The sequence below is a fragment of the Drosophila kikkawai genome, chromosome X, assembly GCF_030179895.1.
Source record: "Drosophila kikkawai strain 14028-0561.14 chromosome X, DkikHiC1v2, whole genome shotgun sequence".
Lineage (NCBI taxonomy): Eukaryota > Metazoa > Arthropoda > Insecta > Diptera > Drosophilidae > Drosophila > Drosophila kikkawai.
Genome location: NC_091733.1, coordinates 14,757,498 through 14,775,010, shown reverse-complemented (window position 1 = coordinate 14,775,010; position 17,513 = coordinate 14,757,498). Strand labels below are relative to the sequence as shown.

At 39.2% G+C, this 17,513-nt stretch overlaps 3 protein-coding genes across 3 annotated transcripts; 1 reads left to right on the top strand and 2 right to left on the bottom strand.

The window, feature by feature from the left end:
• The first annotated feature begins 6,145 nt into the window (after positions 1 to 6,145).
• On the top strand, positions 6,146 to 8,505 carry ppk8 (pickpocket 8). Its single transcript, XM_017174827.2, has 5 exons — positions 6,146 to 6,345; positions 6,678 to 6,981; positions 7,092 to 7,240; positions 7,411 to 8,219; positions 8,273 to 8,505. Exons 1-5 carry the CDS (start codon positions 6,146 to 6,148, stop codon positions 8,503 to 8,505), a joined length of 1,695 nt encoding a protein of 564 aa, XP_017030316.1.
• LOC108080180 (nucleolar complex protein 4 homolog B) lies at positions 8,445 to 10,327 on the bottom strand. Its single transcript, XM_017174828.2, has 4 exons — positions 10,100 to 10,327; positions 9,336 to 10,041; positions 8,736 to 9,271; positions 8,445 to 8,649 (listed from the first exon to the last, which is right to left on the bottom strand). Exons 1-4 carry the CDS (start codon positions 10,238 to 10,240, stop codon positions 8,533 to 8,535), a joined length of 1,500 nt encoding a protein of 499 aa, XP_017030317.1. The 5' UTR covers positions 10,241 to 10,327; the 3' UTR covers positions 8,445 to 8,532.
• A 1,128-nt stretch (positions 10,328 to 11,455) lies between these two features.
• Positions 11,456 to 15,366, bottom strand: LOC108080175 (nose resistant to fluoxetine protein 6). The gene is made up of 6 exons (XM_017174822.2): positions 14,998 to 15,366; positions 13,389 to 13,791; positions 13,250 to 13,323; positions 12,653 to 13,182; positions 11,927 to 12,583; positions 11,456 to 11,860 (listed from the first exon to the last, which is right to left on the bottom strand). Exons 1-6 carry the CDS (start codon positions 15,272 to 15,274, stop codon positions 11,561 to 11,563), a joined length of 2,241 nt encoding a protein of 746 aa, XP_017030311.1. The 5' UTR covers positions 15,275 to 15,366; the 3' UTR covers positions 11,456 to 11,560.
• Between the last annotated feature and the right edge of the window lie 2,147 nt (positions 15,367 to 17,513).

Sequence of the window (17,513 nt, the reverse complement as noted above, 5' to 3'; positions counted from 1 at the left end):
AAATCCAAATGGAAAACCACAAAATGTTATAATGCCAGCACTCGGCACACAAAAAGCGGACAGACAGCGAGAAGAAGCTTTAAAACAATTAATTATAAATTTATAGAGCCAAGAATGGGGAGCCGGGAAGCTGGGGGGAGGGGAACAAACGCAGACATTTAAATAACTCGGAAAACAAAAGCCAACTGAATGGGACGATATACCCGCTCCTCCCGCAAGGATGGCTACGAGAGACGAGAGAGCACAAAAAGGAGTGAAAATGGATTTCCATTTAAGGCGGCATGTTGAGCACATTGTTTTTATTAAGTGTCGCATGATATGTGCGATAAATATATGTGTATATATACGTATATACCCATTCATTCCATTCACATAAACACTTCAAGTGGCAACATGACGTGCAACTAATCCGGTGCCCAAAAAATATGTTACAAGTGGGCATCACTCCTCTCGAGGCAGAGGTCCGAGTCCGAGTCCAACTATGTGAACACTGGGCCACAAAGTCGGAGAGCTTGGAATTAATTATTTAAAATTTAATGAATAAAAAATAAATTACTAAATATACAAAGAGGAGTACCGAAGGGTTTACGGGAAGCCTTGATTAAAATTCATAAAAAGAAGTATCTTCTGAACTAAAAATGCTACCAAAAGGTTTTGAAAAGATTTTTAGTGGTACTCTTTATGGATTAGTTAACGAAGCTGCGATATTTTTTAGAGTATATCAATATTTTACTTTTAAATTCCGTAATTTCGATATTATAGATTTCGATATTACAAATTTCCATATTAAAAATTTTGATATAAATTTCGATATTAAAAATTTGGATATTATAAATTTCGATATTATAAAATTTCGATATTATAAGTTTCGATATTATAAATTTCAATTTTATAAATTTCTAATTTATAAATTTCGATATTATAAAAGTTATTTTAAAAATTTCGATATTAAAAATTTCGATATTAAAAATTTCGATATTATAAATTTCGATATTATAAATTTCGATATTATAAATTTCGATATTAAAAATTTCGATATTATAAATTTCGATATTAAAAATTTCGATATTAAAAATTTCGATATTATACATTTTGATATTATAATTTTCGATATGCTAAAATTTACATTATTTTATTGAGCATTTTTTGAGATATACTAATATCATCACTTACTCTCGATATATTTTACTGTGTGTAAATAATAATTAATAATTAATAAAAAAAATACAATTAAAAATTATGCAACATTTTTATGATTCAAGTCACACTGTGCCCAAAAGGGGACATCATAAAAACAGCTGCCGACCCGGCACAAAGATGACGGCTCCAACTCCTGATGATGCTTCTACTTCTAGTGCTGCTGCTGCTGCTGCTGATGATGATGATGGCTGACCCCTGACCCCTTCCTGTCCCGTCGACTCTACCCTCCAGCACTCTCTATATAATGCACGCTAAATACATAGTTTGAAAATAGTTTTGAACCCTTTCATCAGGCGGCCCCAACTCGCAGGCAGCCGCAAACAAACAAAAAACCCATGGGAACTCGACTCGTGGCTTGGCACCAGCACATCCAGCCAACCAGGGGGAAGGAAGAGGCTGGATTGAGGGTTCTACGGAAGGAGAAAAGTGACAGCGACAGAGGAGCATTGGCTGTCATTTTCCTTATTTTTCCCTCTGTTTGTTTTATTCCCAGCCATATGACCTTTTTTGTCACATTTTCGACCGAGTTACATTTTGTCACTCCTTAACCAACTCATCAGGAGGGTGGCGAACGACAAAGGCGGGGCCCTGCACTGCTTTGTGCTGATAAATGTGGCCCTCCCCTCGTCACCATTTTCCTAGAGTTTCCCCAACACACACACACACACACACAAATACACAAACACACTCTCAACAAATTTTTTGCCGCAGTCTCTGCGTCTGAGAGTATCTGTGTGAATGGCTGCCGAAATGAATGTTGCAACTAAATGAATAAATGGAAATTAGTGCCAAAAAGGCAACGATGCGAACACAATGAACGGACACAACACGGCGGGCGGACGGACAAAACGGACAGATTTACGGACAGATTGCGGACATCTGGACCCATGGACAAAGGCTAAATTTTGGTTGAAAAATAAAGCATAACTCTGCATTTGCAGGCCCAGTTTTTGTATGAGAGAAGTATTCATTTTGGCTTGGTTCCTAATTTAATATTCATTTATCTGGTGACCTCGTTTTAGGGGTATTCGATGTGTTTTAATTGAGGTTTTATGTGGTGATTGATTTTCTACGAAAAACTAGGGAATATAAAGGGAAACAAAATAAAATTTCAAGTTAATTTTAGATGATTTTTAAAGTAGTACAAATTATAAATTATAATAGGAACTTGTATATACCATAATTCATACTATTTTTATTTAAATTTATATATATTTTTTGTTCCAAATAAAATCTATACTAATTAAATTTTCTTTTACTTTTAAATATAGCAATTTATTATTTATTTATTTTCAATTTTTAATTGCTGTTTAAATGCCACAACAATTTATATTCCTCATACATAATAGTATACTTGCTATTCCCCCCATTTAAAGCAGCCTTCCCGAGAAAATATCAGGAATATTATCGTATAATTCAGGCGCAAAAATAAAAAAAGGGAAGGAGAAAGCGAGAAAAGCGGAGTAGAATCCGGCGATGGGGAGTTGGGCGGGGCAGCCGAGCATTGAAGCGAACGCATATCTATCATTAATATCGCTGCAGTCAGCTGCTGTTGTGCTTAAAAAAAATAAAGAGAGCAAAAAAAAGAGAAGAAAAACCCTAAGAATTAAGGGAAATATTGTATACCCTGCAAGGAATTGAAAAACTATTTTTTTAAGAGCTTTAAAATTAAGAAATAAGAAATTGAAAAGAAGGAACTTTACAAAAAAAAAAAAAAACAAAAAATCTATTAAATTTGAAATCTTCTAAATATTTCATTAAAAAAATATGTTTAATGGGGAAAAAACCTCCCTTAGTTTATGGTTTTTTCCCCATTGAAAATTTTTAAAATACATAAAAATAAATAAAAGACTGTAATTTTTTAAATTAAAATGCAACTAAACAATCCTAAAACATGAAATAAATTATTTTACATTTTTAAAACTCTAAAAAAACCTTTAAAATTGTATTTAAAATATTCTTTATTACTTCCAAGGTCTTAAAAACCACCTTAAATATTTATTAAAGTATTATTTGTTAGTTCAAAAATTTTAAAACACTAAAAATGTAAAAATATACTATTTTTTATAAGCTTAAAACTTTCTTAAAAAACCTCGCAAAGCTGGTAAACGGAATTAAAATGCCCCAAGTAAATATAAAAAGGAAAAATGGCTTCGGAGAAGGGAAGTCCCCTACACACACACACACACTCACACGGCAGCCATGAATGCTAACACACACACACACACACACATTGAGGTTTACTGGGCTGCATTTTCTGCATTTTCCGCAGCAGCAGCAGCGGGAAAAGCAGTAACTGACTGCTGAACTACTGCCAACTGCAATTAATCATTTTTCTATCATTTTCAGATTTTTTACACACACACACACATACTGGACTGTGTGTGTGTGCATGGGTAAGTTATGATTTTTCACGATGCTGTTCGACGATTTCGCTTTCCCCCAAACCAGAAAATGTTTCCTTTGGGAAAACTGCAAAGCCGGGAAAAGGAAGTTTGGCTGGGTGGCGAACAGCTAAAAGACCTTAAATGGCCTACGTAGAAATTTCACAAAGCCACAAATATTAATAATTATAAAAAATGAACCATAAAACGGGAACTAAAATGTTCAGGAAAATATTTTAATTATATTAGCAAAGAAATTATAATGAAATTGTAATGAAATTAAGCTTTCTTTAGTGACAGATTTTCAGCCTGTCAGCCAACTTTTACTGTCAGCCCTAAAACGCACTCTACGCACCCGACTCAAGGCTATATGTACTTGGTAAATACATGCCTATATCTACATATATATAAAGATCGACATATGTACATACGTGCATGTGGAGGCATCTGTCTGCTATTAGCCGCCCTCAATTGCATCGTCGCCAACAGCCTAAGCGATTTCTAATGGCGGGGGAGACATGGGACACCAACACGTTCTCAGGCTTCTCCAGAACCAAATGCACTGAAAAGAAAATAATACAAATAAAAAACTTAAATCTTTATAAGAAAGAAAGAAAATATAACATATTTAACTAATAACATTAAATTTATAAAAGTGCACAAGTCACACAAGGGGCTCTGTCAGTTTGGACACTATAATTCCCAAAGGGTTCTAGCTGCTAGCTGTTGAAGTAGACATTTTTAAAGAATTAAAATAAATAAATAATATATATTAAATTATATATGTACATTATTTTACTTTCTCCTAAACATATTCAATATTATTTCTTGCCACAATAGAATTGTAATAATCCTTTACATAAACCACTTCATTCTCCCAGTGTAGATTCATACAGCCCTTAATACATGCATATGTACATATGTAAGTATGCGCATCGCACCACGCTAGACATATGTACATAGATTAGGTCAATTTGCTGGTAACTTTTGATGATGCCCCAGCAGTAGGAGTCGAAATCGGATTCAAAGCTGATGGAGACAAAGCAGGAGAGGGAGTTGGAGTGGGAGTTGGAGCTGGAGTTGGAGTTGGAGACGTACAAGGAGGGAAACTTTCGGCCTGGTCACTCATTGATGCGGATACATCCGGTGGTCCGGTTGCTACCAGTAGTAGTAGGTGGCTACGTTCGTAGGTAGTCCTTGGCAGTGGGGTGGCCGTGGCCTAGGTCTCAGTGAGAGTTGCAAGGCATCAACTGCTAACAAGTCAACAAGACCAGTTCGGTTCATTCGGGCATTCCCATGGGACATTTGGTCAGTCCGGTCAGGTTAAGTGTTTTATGAACTTGTTTCAATGAAGTCATACAAAGTGCGTGTGTCTACACTGAACGAAAATATATATAACATATAAAAGGAAGAATAAACAATATAATTTTTCAATATTTTATGATATTAAAAAATCTCCAAGACTTTTCTCTCGATATATATAGCTTCCCAGTTATACCTTCTAGATATACATCCTAGTTATTTCTTTTAGTGTATTTACGGATGTGCAGGTGCCGTGTGGTGACATGTGGCTAGCAGAAGAAGCAGAGCAGGTCCTCAGCAGTGACCGACCATCTCTCGTCTGTTGCCATTGAAGCTTTTAATTTGATTTTCGTTCAAGTGTCGTTTTCTGTGGTTCCCCACCGTCTGTGTCTCTCTATCCCTTACCTTTTTGCCTCTCTTTCTCGGCGTGTGTGTGTGTGTGTGTGTGTGTTTTGACCATGTTGATTGTACTAAACTTGAGCCTTTTGGTCCTGCTGGGAACTTCTATTCCTGCTTCGGTTACGTTTTCCACTTTTTGGCCGGGATTTCACTTGGGTTCCTGTTTCTGTGTCAGTTTCCATTTCTCCTAATGAGGCATTCGTTTGTAACCGAAAAATCTTCTAATTAAAGGCAATACAAGGCTCTTGAGGATCTCAAAAAGGACCTTATTTGAACCTTATTACAAACTGGTAAGGAATAGGGAAACCTAAAAACTATTTAATATAGCATAAGGATGGCAGAAGATTGTCTCTTTTTTTGTAATTCTTTACGGACAAATAAATCTTAAATTTTTTATAAACAAATAATTGCATAAATTATAAAAATATTTTTAAAAATTTCTGATAATTTATCTATTAATGGTATTTTTACAATAATAATTTTATTAATACCCAGCATTTGGCAGATAAATATGTTGCCTACTTTTAAGCGTTACTCCAAGGAGAAACCAAATATTTCGCTTGACCAGAATATTTGTTCCAAGGAAGTGTAATTTATTTAATAAAATAATAATAATAACAAGGACTAAATAAAAATATACCTTCTGTCAAGTCACTGTGACATATTTGTTCAAAGAACCCTATATATCCCCCTTTTTATTCTGAAAAATCACAACAGTTCGTGGTCTATTGAATTGCCCACCCACCCAAGTGACATTAAATAAACAATTTACTTAATTTGCAAATTGAAAAATGAATTTTGGATTAATATATATACTTGCATGTCTAGTAGCTTAGCATTTAGTGTGCTTTAAGCTTAAGATGCGAGTGCCACGCCATCGACAGAAGGCTCTTTTTTGGAGCCAACTAAAGAATCGAAATAAATTTGAGCAGAAAACTAAAAAAATCTCATGGACCACTTGGCGACGCATTTTATCCAGAAATACAGATGAATTCTGTCGCAATACCACCATTCATGGCTTAAAGTACATTAACAACAGCAAATTACGCAGCAGCGATAGGTAATAATTTAATTAAGTCTGCCAACTTAATTTAATTTAACTTTATTTATTTTAATTTTTTAAAATTTATTTTAATTTAATTTTTTAAAATTTATTTTAATTTAATTTTTTAAAATTTATTTTACTTAAACTTTTTTAATTTAATTGAATTTATTTTAATTTATTTTAATTATACTTTTTAATTTAATTTAATTTATTTTAATTAAACTTTTTTAATTTAATTTAATTTATTTTAATTTAATTTAATTTTAGTTTATTCATTTAATTTTAATTTCATTTACTTTAGTTTAATTAATTTAAATTTAATTTACTTATTATCTGTTCTTTTACAGATTCTTTTTCGGCATAGCTCTCCTGGCGGTTCTATCCTTCGCCATCTATCTCATCCAGGATGCCTTCGACAAGTGGAACACCACACCGGTGATTGTGGGCATCGATCCGGAGCTGACTTCTATAACAAACGAACCCTTTCCGGCGGTGACCATCTGCAACTTAAATCAAGCTTTGGCTGAAAAAGTCAGCAATTTGGACAAAAACTCTGTGGAGTTTGCCATGCTGCAGTCGCTATGCCGCAGACAAGTGGATCTTAAAATGGTCAACGGTAATTCCTCAAACTGGGAGGAGTTTATACTGAATGTGAGTACTTTTTAATTTTAATTTTCAAGAGTTTTTTAAACAGGTAATTAATTAATTATATTAAAATTCGATAGATACAAGTGCCATGTTTAAATGACTTATTTTTATAGATTTCTCAACCCTGTAAATCGATGGTGATTGCCTGTCATTTTGGCGCCGATGACTATGAATGTGCCCGATTATTTCATCCCATTGTCACCGATGAGGGTCTCTGCTGTGTTTTCAATATGCTTCAACCAAAGTTTATGTATAAAAAGAGGTAAAAAAATAGCTTTACATAAACTTTTCGCCTATCAAGTCAAAAGGTTTGCATCCTGGCTAAGTTTCCATAAAGTTTTTTAAATTTAAAAGCCCTATTTCTTTATAAATAAATATTTAAAATAGAAATAATTAATTATATTTTCTCTCTTACCTCTTTCTTCCTCCCAGTGTTCCTCTTTCCCATCGCAATATAACCCTGCCCGTGGGGTTTCACTCAGTGGATTGGCACGCCGAGTTGGGCTATCGTAGGCGTGGCTCTCAGACGGATGAGGGTATATCCCTCTATCCACGTCGCGCCCAGGGCACAGGCGAATCCCTGGGACTATCTCTGACCCTTGATGTCCAGGCGGATGCCTACTACTGCTCCTCGTCAAGCAGCATTGGCTTTAAGGTCGCCCTACACAGTCCCAATGAATCGCCAAATGTACGCGAAACCGGCGTCCTGCTGGCGCCGGGAATGGAGACAAAACTAAGGATAGATCCGGCAAAGATCCTTACGGAGAAGCACCTGCGCTGGGTGGACCGCAAGTACAGGCGGTGTGTGTTTCGAAATGAGCTAAAGCTCCGCTGGTTCGCCCACTACACGCAGAGGAATTGCGTGTCGGAATGCCTATCCGGTTGGCTGCTCCGCCACTGCGGCTGCGTGACCTACTATATGCCGCGACTCAACTGGAATGACACCACCTGCCCGGTGGGCAAGCTGGAGTGCGTGGAGCTTATACGTTTTAGGACCATCGAGGCCATGGAGTCCTGCCTGGAGCAGTGTCTGCCCTCGTGCTTTGACTTGAACTTTAGCGGGATTGGTTATGCCACGAAGATCTCGCACGATGGCTTCCGGCAGACGCATCCCAATGGTCGCTGGAACTTTACGGATGCGTATGTGGAGCGCAGTGTGGCAGTGGTGAATATGTACTTCAAGGAGCCGGCCTTTAGGGCCAGCAAGCAGACCGAGTTTATAGGATTCTCTGATTTCCTATGTGAGCTATGATTTAAGCAGAAGAATCTCAATTAAAATCCTTTTATCTTTCAGCTTGCGTTGGCGGTTTAATGGGTCTATTTTTGGGCTTCAGCTTCCTGTCCATTGCCGAGTGTGTTTACTTTGCTTTGATACGTCCCTGCCGCACTTGCTCCGAAATCAGACAACTTAATCAACTGAAGGCACAGCCCCTGTCGGGCCAGATTAGATATATAACACCGGGAAATTGGTTCCAGGCCGAGTTGGCCCATCAGCAGCCCAAAAGGCTACATTTTAATCCTGCTTAAACTTAATATTTAAAAAAAAAATCTAACCTAGATGAGGTCCCAGTATTTGGTAACGACCTCATTTTTGGGCAGCGCCAGACTCTTGGGACGTTCGTAATTTAATGCAAATTGCTTGGCCTTAGACTGCAGCTCGTCGTCGAAAATCTAGAAGGGAAAAATAAGTATTTAATTTAAAAAATAATCAATAAAAAAAAACAAGCTTAAAATGTACACAATTTAAGCCCACTTACATTGCATTCCTTTCTGTCCAGCAGCGCCCCCAGTTCGTGCTCCATGACGGGCAGCGAGGCATTGATGAATCTCGCCGCGTTGGCCACCTCGGGAACCGCATGCTTCTGCAGCAGGGTTATCTCCCACAGCGAACTATTGATGGCCTGCGACTTAACCGGATTCGATTCCTGCTCATCATAGGGATCGCTGATCTCATCTGCCGCCGCCGTCTGACTCGAACGTATCAGCTTCTGGAGACCAGTGTGACGCAGTAGAAGATTGCAAACGAAACGTATCATAATCACGGCATCCTCGGTGGGCGACTGGAGGGCAAGGCGGGCCAGACGCTTCACAAAGGCCGCCACCAGATTCTCCGGCAAATGGGTGGAGGTGAGAAAGATATCGGCGAGATAGAAGAGACGCGCCTTGTACTTGTTGTAGAACATCCTGGGATAAAACATATTGTACAGCTTCTCGTAGACATCCGGATAGGTGATGTTCTGCTTTTGCATCAAGGTAAAAAGTCCCTGCAGGGCCAGCAGGGCAATGGGACCATCTAAAAAGAAGATAAGTCCTTGAATTAAGAGTTTCAACTCTTGAATCCAGCATTGAATACAAACCAAACTGATGCAGGGAGTCCATGAGGAAGTCCGTTAGCTGAATGGGATCCTCCAGATGATTGATAATCCTCTCCAGCAGCACCACCAGCATCTGGCGATGCAATCGTTCCTCGACACCGCTGCTCTTCAGCATCACAGCCGCCCAAATGTCGTTCAGTCTCTTGGAACACTGCTCCAAGTTGAAGGTCTTTAGCTTGATCGTTTCCACGTGATATTCCGCTGCATTTAGCACCGACTTGCCCAGATCGACGAGGTTGAGGAGGTGGAGGAAGTTCATTGCCTGGATGGGCGCATCTTTAAAGTCCTTCGCTGGAACCAGATCCACCAGATGCTTTATGGTTATATCCAGGACATCTAGATTCTTGCAGTACTTCCCGTAGTTCGTTAGGGCATTAGCGGGCGTCTCCTCTTTGTCACCCAGGAGGGTCTCCAAGATCTCGCGAATCCTGTAGGCTGGCCAACCCTTCCGCGGTGCTAGGGAATGCTTGGCCTCCGCCCTGATGAGCTGGAAGCAGACCTTCAGGGCCACAGTGCTCTCCGTCAGCAGGTTCTCCCTCAAAAGCAACCACGTTTCCTCGTAAAATTCGCGGATCTTCAGCGACTTCCCTTCGCTTCCGTCCAGGGCTCTGCGTTTCAGCAGGTTCTTGAAGATGACCTCCAGGACATTCATCACATCGGCCGGCTGCACATGGTCCGGTCGATCCTTCTGTTTTTACACATATATTTTAATATATTGAAAATATTTGATTATTCCAAAGACTTGCCAGCAAATGAACGAATGTCTTGAGCGCCTTGGTGTCCACATCTTTGGCATTTAGCAGGGAATTCGCCTTTGTCTGCAATTGCTTCTTGGCCAGCGGCTCCTCCTCGTGATCCTCGGGCTTTCTGGCAGCAGGTCGCTTCATTTCTTTTTAATTTTAAGGCTGAATTTCAAAGCAAAACAAAAAGTAAAGAAACATGCGGCGGGCTTGGAGCAGTGTGACCGTAGTGAAACAGATGAAATATACCAAACAATAAAGCTGCTAGTTGCCTCTCTATCGATAAATAGCTAGTTTGGCGGTAAAAAGGCTAAAAGTCTCCATATTTTGCCATAAATCTAGCTATTCTGCTATAAATCCATTGGTTTTGTAAAATTTTTACTCATAGCATTGATTTAATATATTGAAAATATTAAATTTGATAGTTACCTTGGTGTATATAATTTTTTTATTTTTTTTTCTACTTTATAGGGTAGCAAAAATCGGTACAAATTTATATAAAAATGATTATATTAGAAAATAAAAATATACCTAAAATTTTAAAATATACAATTTAAATAAAATTATAGGCGTCCGATTTGAACGAAATAAAATATATTATTTTAATATCGTAAATAATTATTATTATTATAATAATTATATCTTATAATTTTTGGTAATACGTTGAAAAATAAAGAAGTGTATAACAGTTTAAGATTATATTCCTATAAGTTTTCTGATCTTTACTCGGCTGTTGATAATAATTATACAAAATTATACAAAATATACACTAATATCTGACTTAGTTTTTAAAAATAAATATATAATCATAACTATATTATGCAAATATATTAATATATTATATGAAAAACGTTGAAGGTTATAAAATAGCTGATCACCTGATAATACTCGAGACCCATAAATGACCCTGGATTGTAAAATGTACAAAATTATATAGGGCCGTAATAATAAATAAATATACTAATAAATTGTAAAACAAAATATATGACAAAAAAGGTTTAAAATTATCCCCAATGCCTAATCAATGCCGATTTATGTGATAATCCCTATCTAATCGCTAAAATGGAAACGGATTAAATTTCACTTGAAAAAACGCATAAAAATCAATGATATCTTGTGGGAAATTTTGCAAGCTATAAACCGATCATATCACTGGGAATTTAGCAGCGAAATTGATTTGTGATTAAATTTATGATCTTCATAAAAGCTTAGAACTGTATAAAGAGGATTTATGAATGATTGGTACTGTAGTTTTTATAGGGAACTTGAAATGTAGTTTAAGACTAAAAAAAAGAAAAGGTGGAAAAGTGTTTGGTAATCAGACAGGGAAATTAAAGGGAATTATAACAGTAAAACCACAAATTTCCATTTGTTTTGATTGCCTAAAAACTTTAATAAATAAAACTAACTACACACAAAAAAAAAACGGTTCGCATGGGGGAACAAAAAATTCGTCTCAAAGCAAGCTTAGGCCTTGGAGGGATTCTCAACGCTGCTGGGCTCAGGAGTGATTTCCGCCTTGGTCTCCACGGCCTCCGCTAATTTGGTTTCGGGTTCAGGAGTTGAAGCAACAGCAGCAGCAGTAGGAGACGCTGCCTCCGGGGCAGTCCTGGCCAGCTCACCGGGAGTGGGTTTTTTGGGTGCCGGCTTGGGCGAACCCCTGCCGAAAATGGCCTTCTCAATGCCCAGAATGGGGGCCTCAAAGGCCAAAGTGGCGAAAATGGAGGCAGTCAGGGTAATGCCAAAGTCGTGCCACCAGCGAAGGATCTGTAATTTATTATTATATTATATTTAATTAAAAAACAAATAAGAACTTTGATTTGCTCCACTTACCGCATCATAGTTGGAGAAGTGGGTGTCCGTCTGCAGACGGGCGGCATTCACCAGCTGGACAATGCGATGGATCACGTACATGCAGTAGGTGAGCCGGCTGAAGCCGGTGAAGAAGCCCCAGGAAAGGAAGTCGTTCACCAATCCACCATGCCCATTGTAGCAGGCCCAAACGATCCAGCCAATGGCCAGAGCCCAGCCAGTCCTGCTCAGCGGCTCAAAGAAGGCGCCCTCGATCAGCGGCGAGTCTGGGGTGTCCGGCAGGATGCGCCAATAGGGACCCCACATGCAGGCCATCATGGTACCAAAGGCCACGAACCAACCAGTCAAAACCAATGGCTTGGACATGGGGATCTGGCGTCCACGGTTCCGGGTGAACAGGAAATAGCCGAAGATCACGCCAATCAGCCAGGTGGGTATACGGGTGTGCGTGGGATAGTAGGTCATGCGCTGGCGCAGATCAACACGATCGTCCTGGACGCGGAACAACGTGAAATCGTAGATCATAAAGGTGGCAAAGGTGCCGCCAAGGCAAAGAATCAAAAAGATGATGATGGGCACCAAAGCCTTCTTGCCCCACTTCCACAGGGGTATAAGGAACAGGGGCGACAGGAAGTACAGTTGTGTGTCCACAGCCAAGTACCAGGATTGGGTGATGCACTGGGTAATAGAGGAGGAAACATTCAAATAAAAATTGTTATGAAAGAGTTAACCACAAATCCAACTTACAATTCTGTAGGGAACGGCATAGTTCTGAACATAGAGCAACGTGGCCCACCAGTTCTCCTCGCAACGCTGATCCTGAGTGCCCAGCTTGAACCACATGGGTCCTGCGCCCGAATACTTGTACAAGGTGAGAGTGTACAAAACCACCACAGCCACCACCGGAGTGAGGCGAATGTAGCGATGGAAGTACATCATGGGTATATTCAGTTTGCCCTTCGTCCGCTCCATTTCACGGAAGGCACCCCAGCACATCAGCAGGCCGGACATGAAGAAGAAGGTGTCCACGCAGAGAGAACCATTCTGGACAAGCATCGAGTAGGGGGTCTGGACCCAAGTATAGAACTTGTTCTTGTTGATGTGCGGCAGATCATAGAAGGTCATGTAGCCATGGCCAAAGACCACCCACATCATGCTGAAGCAGCGCAGACCATTCAGGCAGTGGATAACATTGGGATTATTCACCTTCTTCACCGTAAAGATCTTGGGGGCATTCGTGAGCACAGAGAAGGCCACCAAAAGGGGTTTCTTGGGAGCTAATCAAAGGGGGGAGGGGAGGTGATAATCTAGGAAGATTGAAGTGGGGATCTTTATCAAACTTACCTCCCTTGCGGGTCTGTATATAATCGTAGACACTGGCCGCCACCATGAAGAATATAATCAGACTGAAGAAGACGCTGTTTATATAATAAAAAAAATTTGTAAAAATATTAAAATTATACTGGTAAACTGATATACTCACATGGCAAAAATATCAATACCCCTTAGCTGGATGGGCGCATCGTACTTGCAACGCTTTTCCGTCACCATGGTATCATCCAGATTGATCGTATCCTTTCCATAGATTTTGGCAATGACATATTTCAACAGCTCATCGGTTTTCTTGGCACTGCAGGTCGTTGGTACACAAATGCCCAGCTCAAAGACCTGGGGATCCGTTTGCTTGTAGCTAATTCGATTGAACTCCTCGCCGCGCTTCTTTACGCTGGAGTAGTACTCGGTGATATTCAGGCTGGTCAGGCAGTACTGGCCACGAATCTCAGTGCCGTAGGTGCTGGTGGCAGCCACACACTCCTCGTACTGGCCCATGCTGATGGTGTGGCCCCAGAAGAGACCCATGGGCAGGCGGCCCCAAGTGTCGGGAACTGAAATTTCAAACCAAGTTTGGATAAGTCATCCAATAGAATTTATGTCAAAACTAAAACTTTATAGCTTCCAAATATAGTATATATTCTGCACCTGCATGGGCGATAAGCCCTGATACGAACCCAAGAAAGATAGGGTTATGGATTAGGAACGTATCAATGGTCACCTAGGGTTATGGTGGTTCTCGACAAAAATTTTATTTACAATAGCCATAAATCACACTGCACTCGCTGCTGTATTTATGAATCAATTTGTAAGTCCATCAATTATGAATGAGGCCTTTGCAATCCCAATCAAACGGATCAGGCCATAGTAAACCCATAATAAACCTAGTGTTATCTTGAAGCATAAATCATGCTTCAATTTCATCTTTCCTCCTATCAGTCGGGGGTTTCTCAATTGTATTAAATCGACCTTGATTAAAATTCACTTCAAATTCACTTGAAATCCGCATGCAAAGCAAGCTATCAATGTCGATCTAATCGCTAAAAATCCAGCCCAAAAATCATGGCTAAATTGGATTTATGAATTGCCAATTGGCCATAAAGATTGTGGGTAATGGTTAAGCCCAGGGATGTCAAGTGGCAAGGCGGCATTAATGAGGAACAAGTGTAAGGTATTAAAATTCGAACCATAGGATATCAAAAGGATATCATTTTATATTTAATAATTTAGTTCAGATATGTACTAAATTCATATATGAACTAAATTCTTATATGAACTAGATTCATATATGAACTAAATTAATGTATGAACTAAATTTATATGTGATCTAAATTCAAATATGATCTAAATTAATATATTAACTAAATTAATACATAAACTAAATTCATGTGTGAACTAAATTCATATATGAACTAAATTCGTATACATACGAACTAAATTCATATATGAACTAAATTAATATATGAACTAAATTCATATATAAACCAAATTCATATATGAACTAAATTTATATGTGAACTTAATTTATATATGAACTAAAATCGTATGTGAACTAAAATCATATATGAACTAAATTTATATGTGAAGTAAATTTATATATAATCAATCGATCTTAACTTGAAATATTAATACAATATAGATATTTAAATATTATCCTTTATAAATACCCTAATTTTTTTAAACAATCACCGATCAACAATCATTAATCGCTCACTGATCGATCACTATAGCGATCGGAGTTATCTCAAGTAAATACTTACATTCCAGAGCCCACTCCTCCCTGTTGTCGATGGCATCTCGAATCCGATTGATATCCTGAAGGCACTGGGCATCGTCCTCCTCATCGGCGCGACTATCATGGCTGAGTGCCAACTGGGTCTGATTCTGGGCATCGGTGGTCAGCTGCTGGGAGGCCAGATGGTAGAACTGATGGGCCATGCTATCCTGCATGGGATTAGAGTAGCCAGAGAGGAGATCATGGGCGCCAACGGCCGCGATCAGCAGCGCGGCTGCAAGGACACCGAGCGGACCCTTCATGATCCAACAACAATTGGATGGATCTCGGCTAGAAAACAGCTAAACGGACTCGCGGCGCGGCCACCGAGGGCGAGGTAATGAAACTAAGTGGGCGTTCGGATAGATCGATGCCTTTTATAGGCTAAGTGGGTGGGGGCATTTCAGCTTTTATAGCCTGCTGATCGTCAGATTGGAGTATTAGGCACTTGAGTAGCAACGCGATGACCAAGCACCGGCCGCCCCTGGTGTCTATAAATATATTGCCTGGGCATGGAGCAGCTACTGGTCTTGGAGTCTCCGATAAGGGGCAAGAGGGTAAGAGGTTCGCTAATCAATTGGCTTGCATTGGCCACTTTATCGCTCCCGGTCGATGTGTCTTATCTGGCCGAAGCCCCCCTTTCCCCTTCCCCTACCTCGTTCACTGGATTCAGTGGATTTGCGTGGTCGTGCGGACTCTGGTGGAGTTCATAAATCCCATGTCACACCGGGCCAAAATAGTAATCACAGTAAGATTGTCAGGCAATAGAGGAATACCTAAAAAATAAAGACGATCCATCAAATAGATTTGGTTTAATTAAATTACCCGTCTTTCGGGACTTTGCACCCAAGAGCTGCCCGCCTGAACAGACAATTATCGGATAATTTTGGTTGGCCAACGATATAAGAAAGTCAAGGTCAATTCAAGGAAGGTTCTTCTGAAAATAGTTAACGATTTTAACTTTAAATGATTGGCTTTTTTTGGGAAAGATAAGCCTGAGAAATGAATATATTATAATAGGAAAAGATAAACCTGGAAATGAAATATATAATAATACCTTTTTATAGATCTAAGGTAATCACGTGATGGTGGATAATATGATGGCTATTAATAAAAGACAATTTTGGTAACATATATGGCCAAACTTCTGCCTAAATTATATTTAAAAATTAAAATAATTTGAGACTAAACTAAGAAAGAGCTTAGCAATATGATACCATGAATTCAGATACAAGTATACCATATTAAATTATAAAAGTTCTGTTTTCAAAAAGGTTTTGTTATTAAAATAACCATAATAACCCACCCAAAAAAAAAGAGACTTTCCCAGAATTTAAATAATCTTTTAGAAGCCACCAAAAAGCCGCTTCAAGGAGGTAAACAAAGGCCCAACTCGCGCAATCAGACATTCATTTCATTTATTATAAGTATTAGGCAATCGAGGCGAGGCGGCGGTATCTCCGATCCAAGAGAGAGGCCACTTGCCGGTGTCTATTGAGATCGAGTCGTCGTTGTGGCATTCACTTTGGATGACACTCACTTCAAAATGAAGTGCGCGTAGCGCCAACGATAGGGTATAATATCAGGGATAGGGTATAATATCAAAGAAATTTGTCTATGGCGTGGGAACAGATCGTTAAAGCACCCATGACTTGGCCAGCTCAACAAACCAATCTTATCTATCGATTACAGATTATAATACCCACCAGTTACTGGACACTCTCATTCAGGCAATAGGAAACTTTTCCATTCTCAAAGAATCTCAGCAGAATCCATAAATTAAGTGATAAAGTTGGTTGAAAAGCACAACTTTTGGGAGGTAAAGTTGAGATTAACTTGGGTTTAGGTGGGTTGAATGAATCACACAGATTACTTGTTGAGTTAAAAATTTAACTTACTTTAAATAAAATGATCCTGAAATCCTACGTCTTCTTTATACCATCCAAATTCGAGATAGTTCCCTTGGAAACCTATTGAAATAGATATACATCACCTTCGAAAATGATCTCTCGAATATTTTCTTTGGTTCCTATCTACCATTTGATCTCCTGATGATTTCACCGCCTCCTCATCGCCACAGGCTTACCTCCCAGTTGGACTTTATGACCCCCCGCTGAAGGTCTTTTGGTGTGTGTGTGCCCATCCATATTCCACACGGAGCGTGGGGGCTATCGGGGGATCGGATTCGTTTCGAATCCAGGCGATCGAAGAACGTCAATTGGAGGGCACTTGAAAATGTTTTCGACACATTATTTATAGTTGTTCCATGGGACGATGGCACGGGTTGATAGTAACGGATAATTCCCAGCAGGAAAACGCTTTTGTACGTACAGCTACGAACTTTGCACCCAAACAGCCGTAGTTCTCCCGACTTCCGCCTGGCGATATTGCACAGGGAAAGTGAAGGGCCATAAATCCAACTGGGGAAATGTGATTCATATTGCTCCCGATTCCCCAGACTTGCCACGATTTCGATTCAAGGGCTCTGGCTTTTGAAAAACA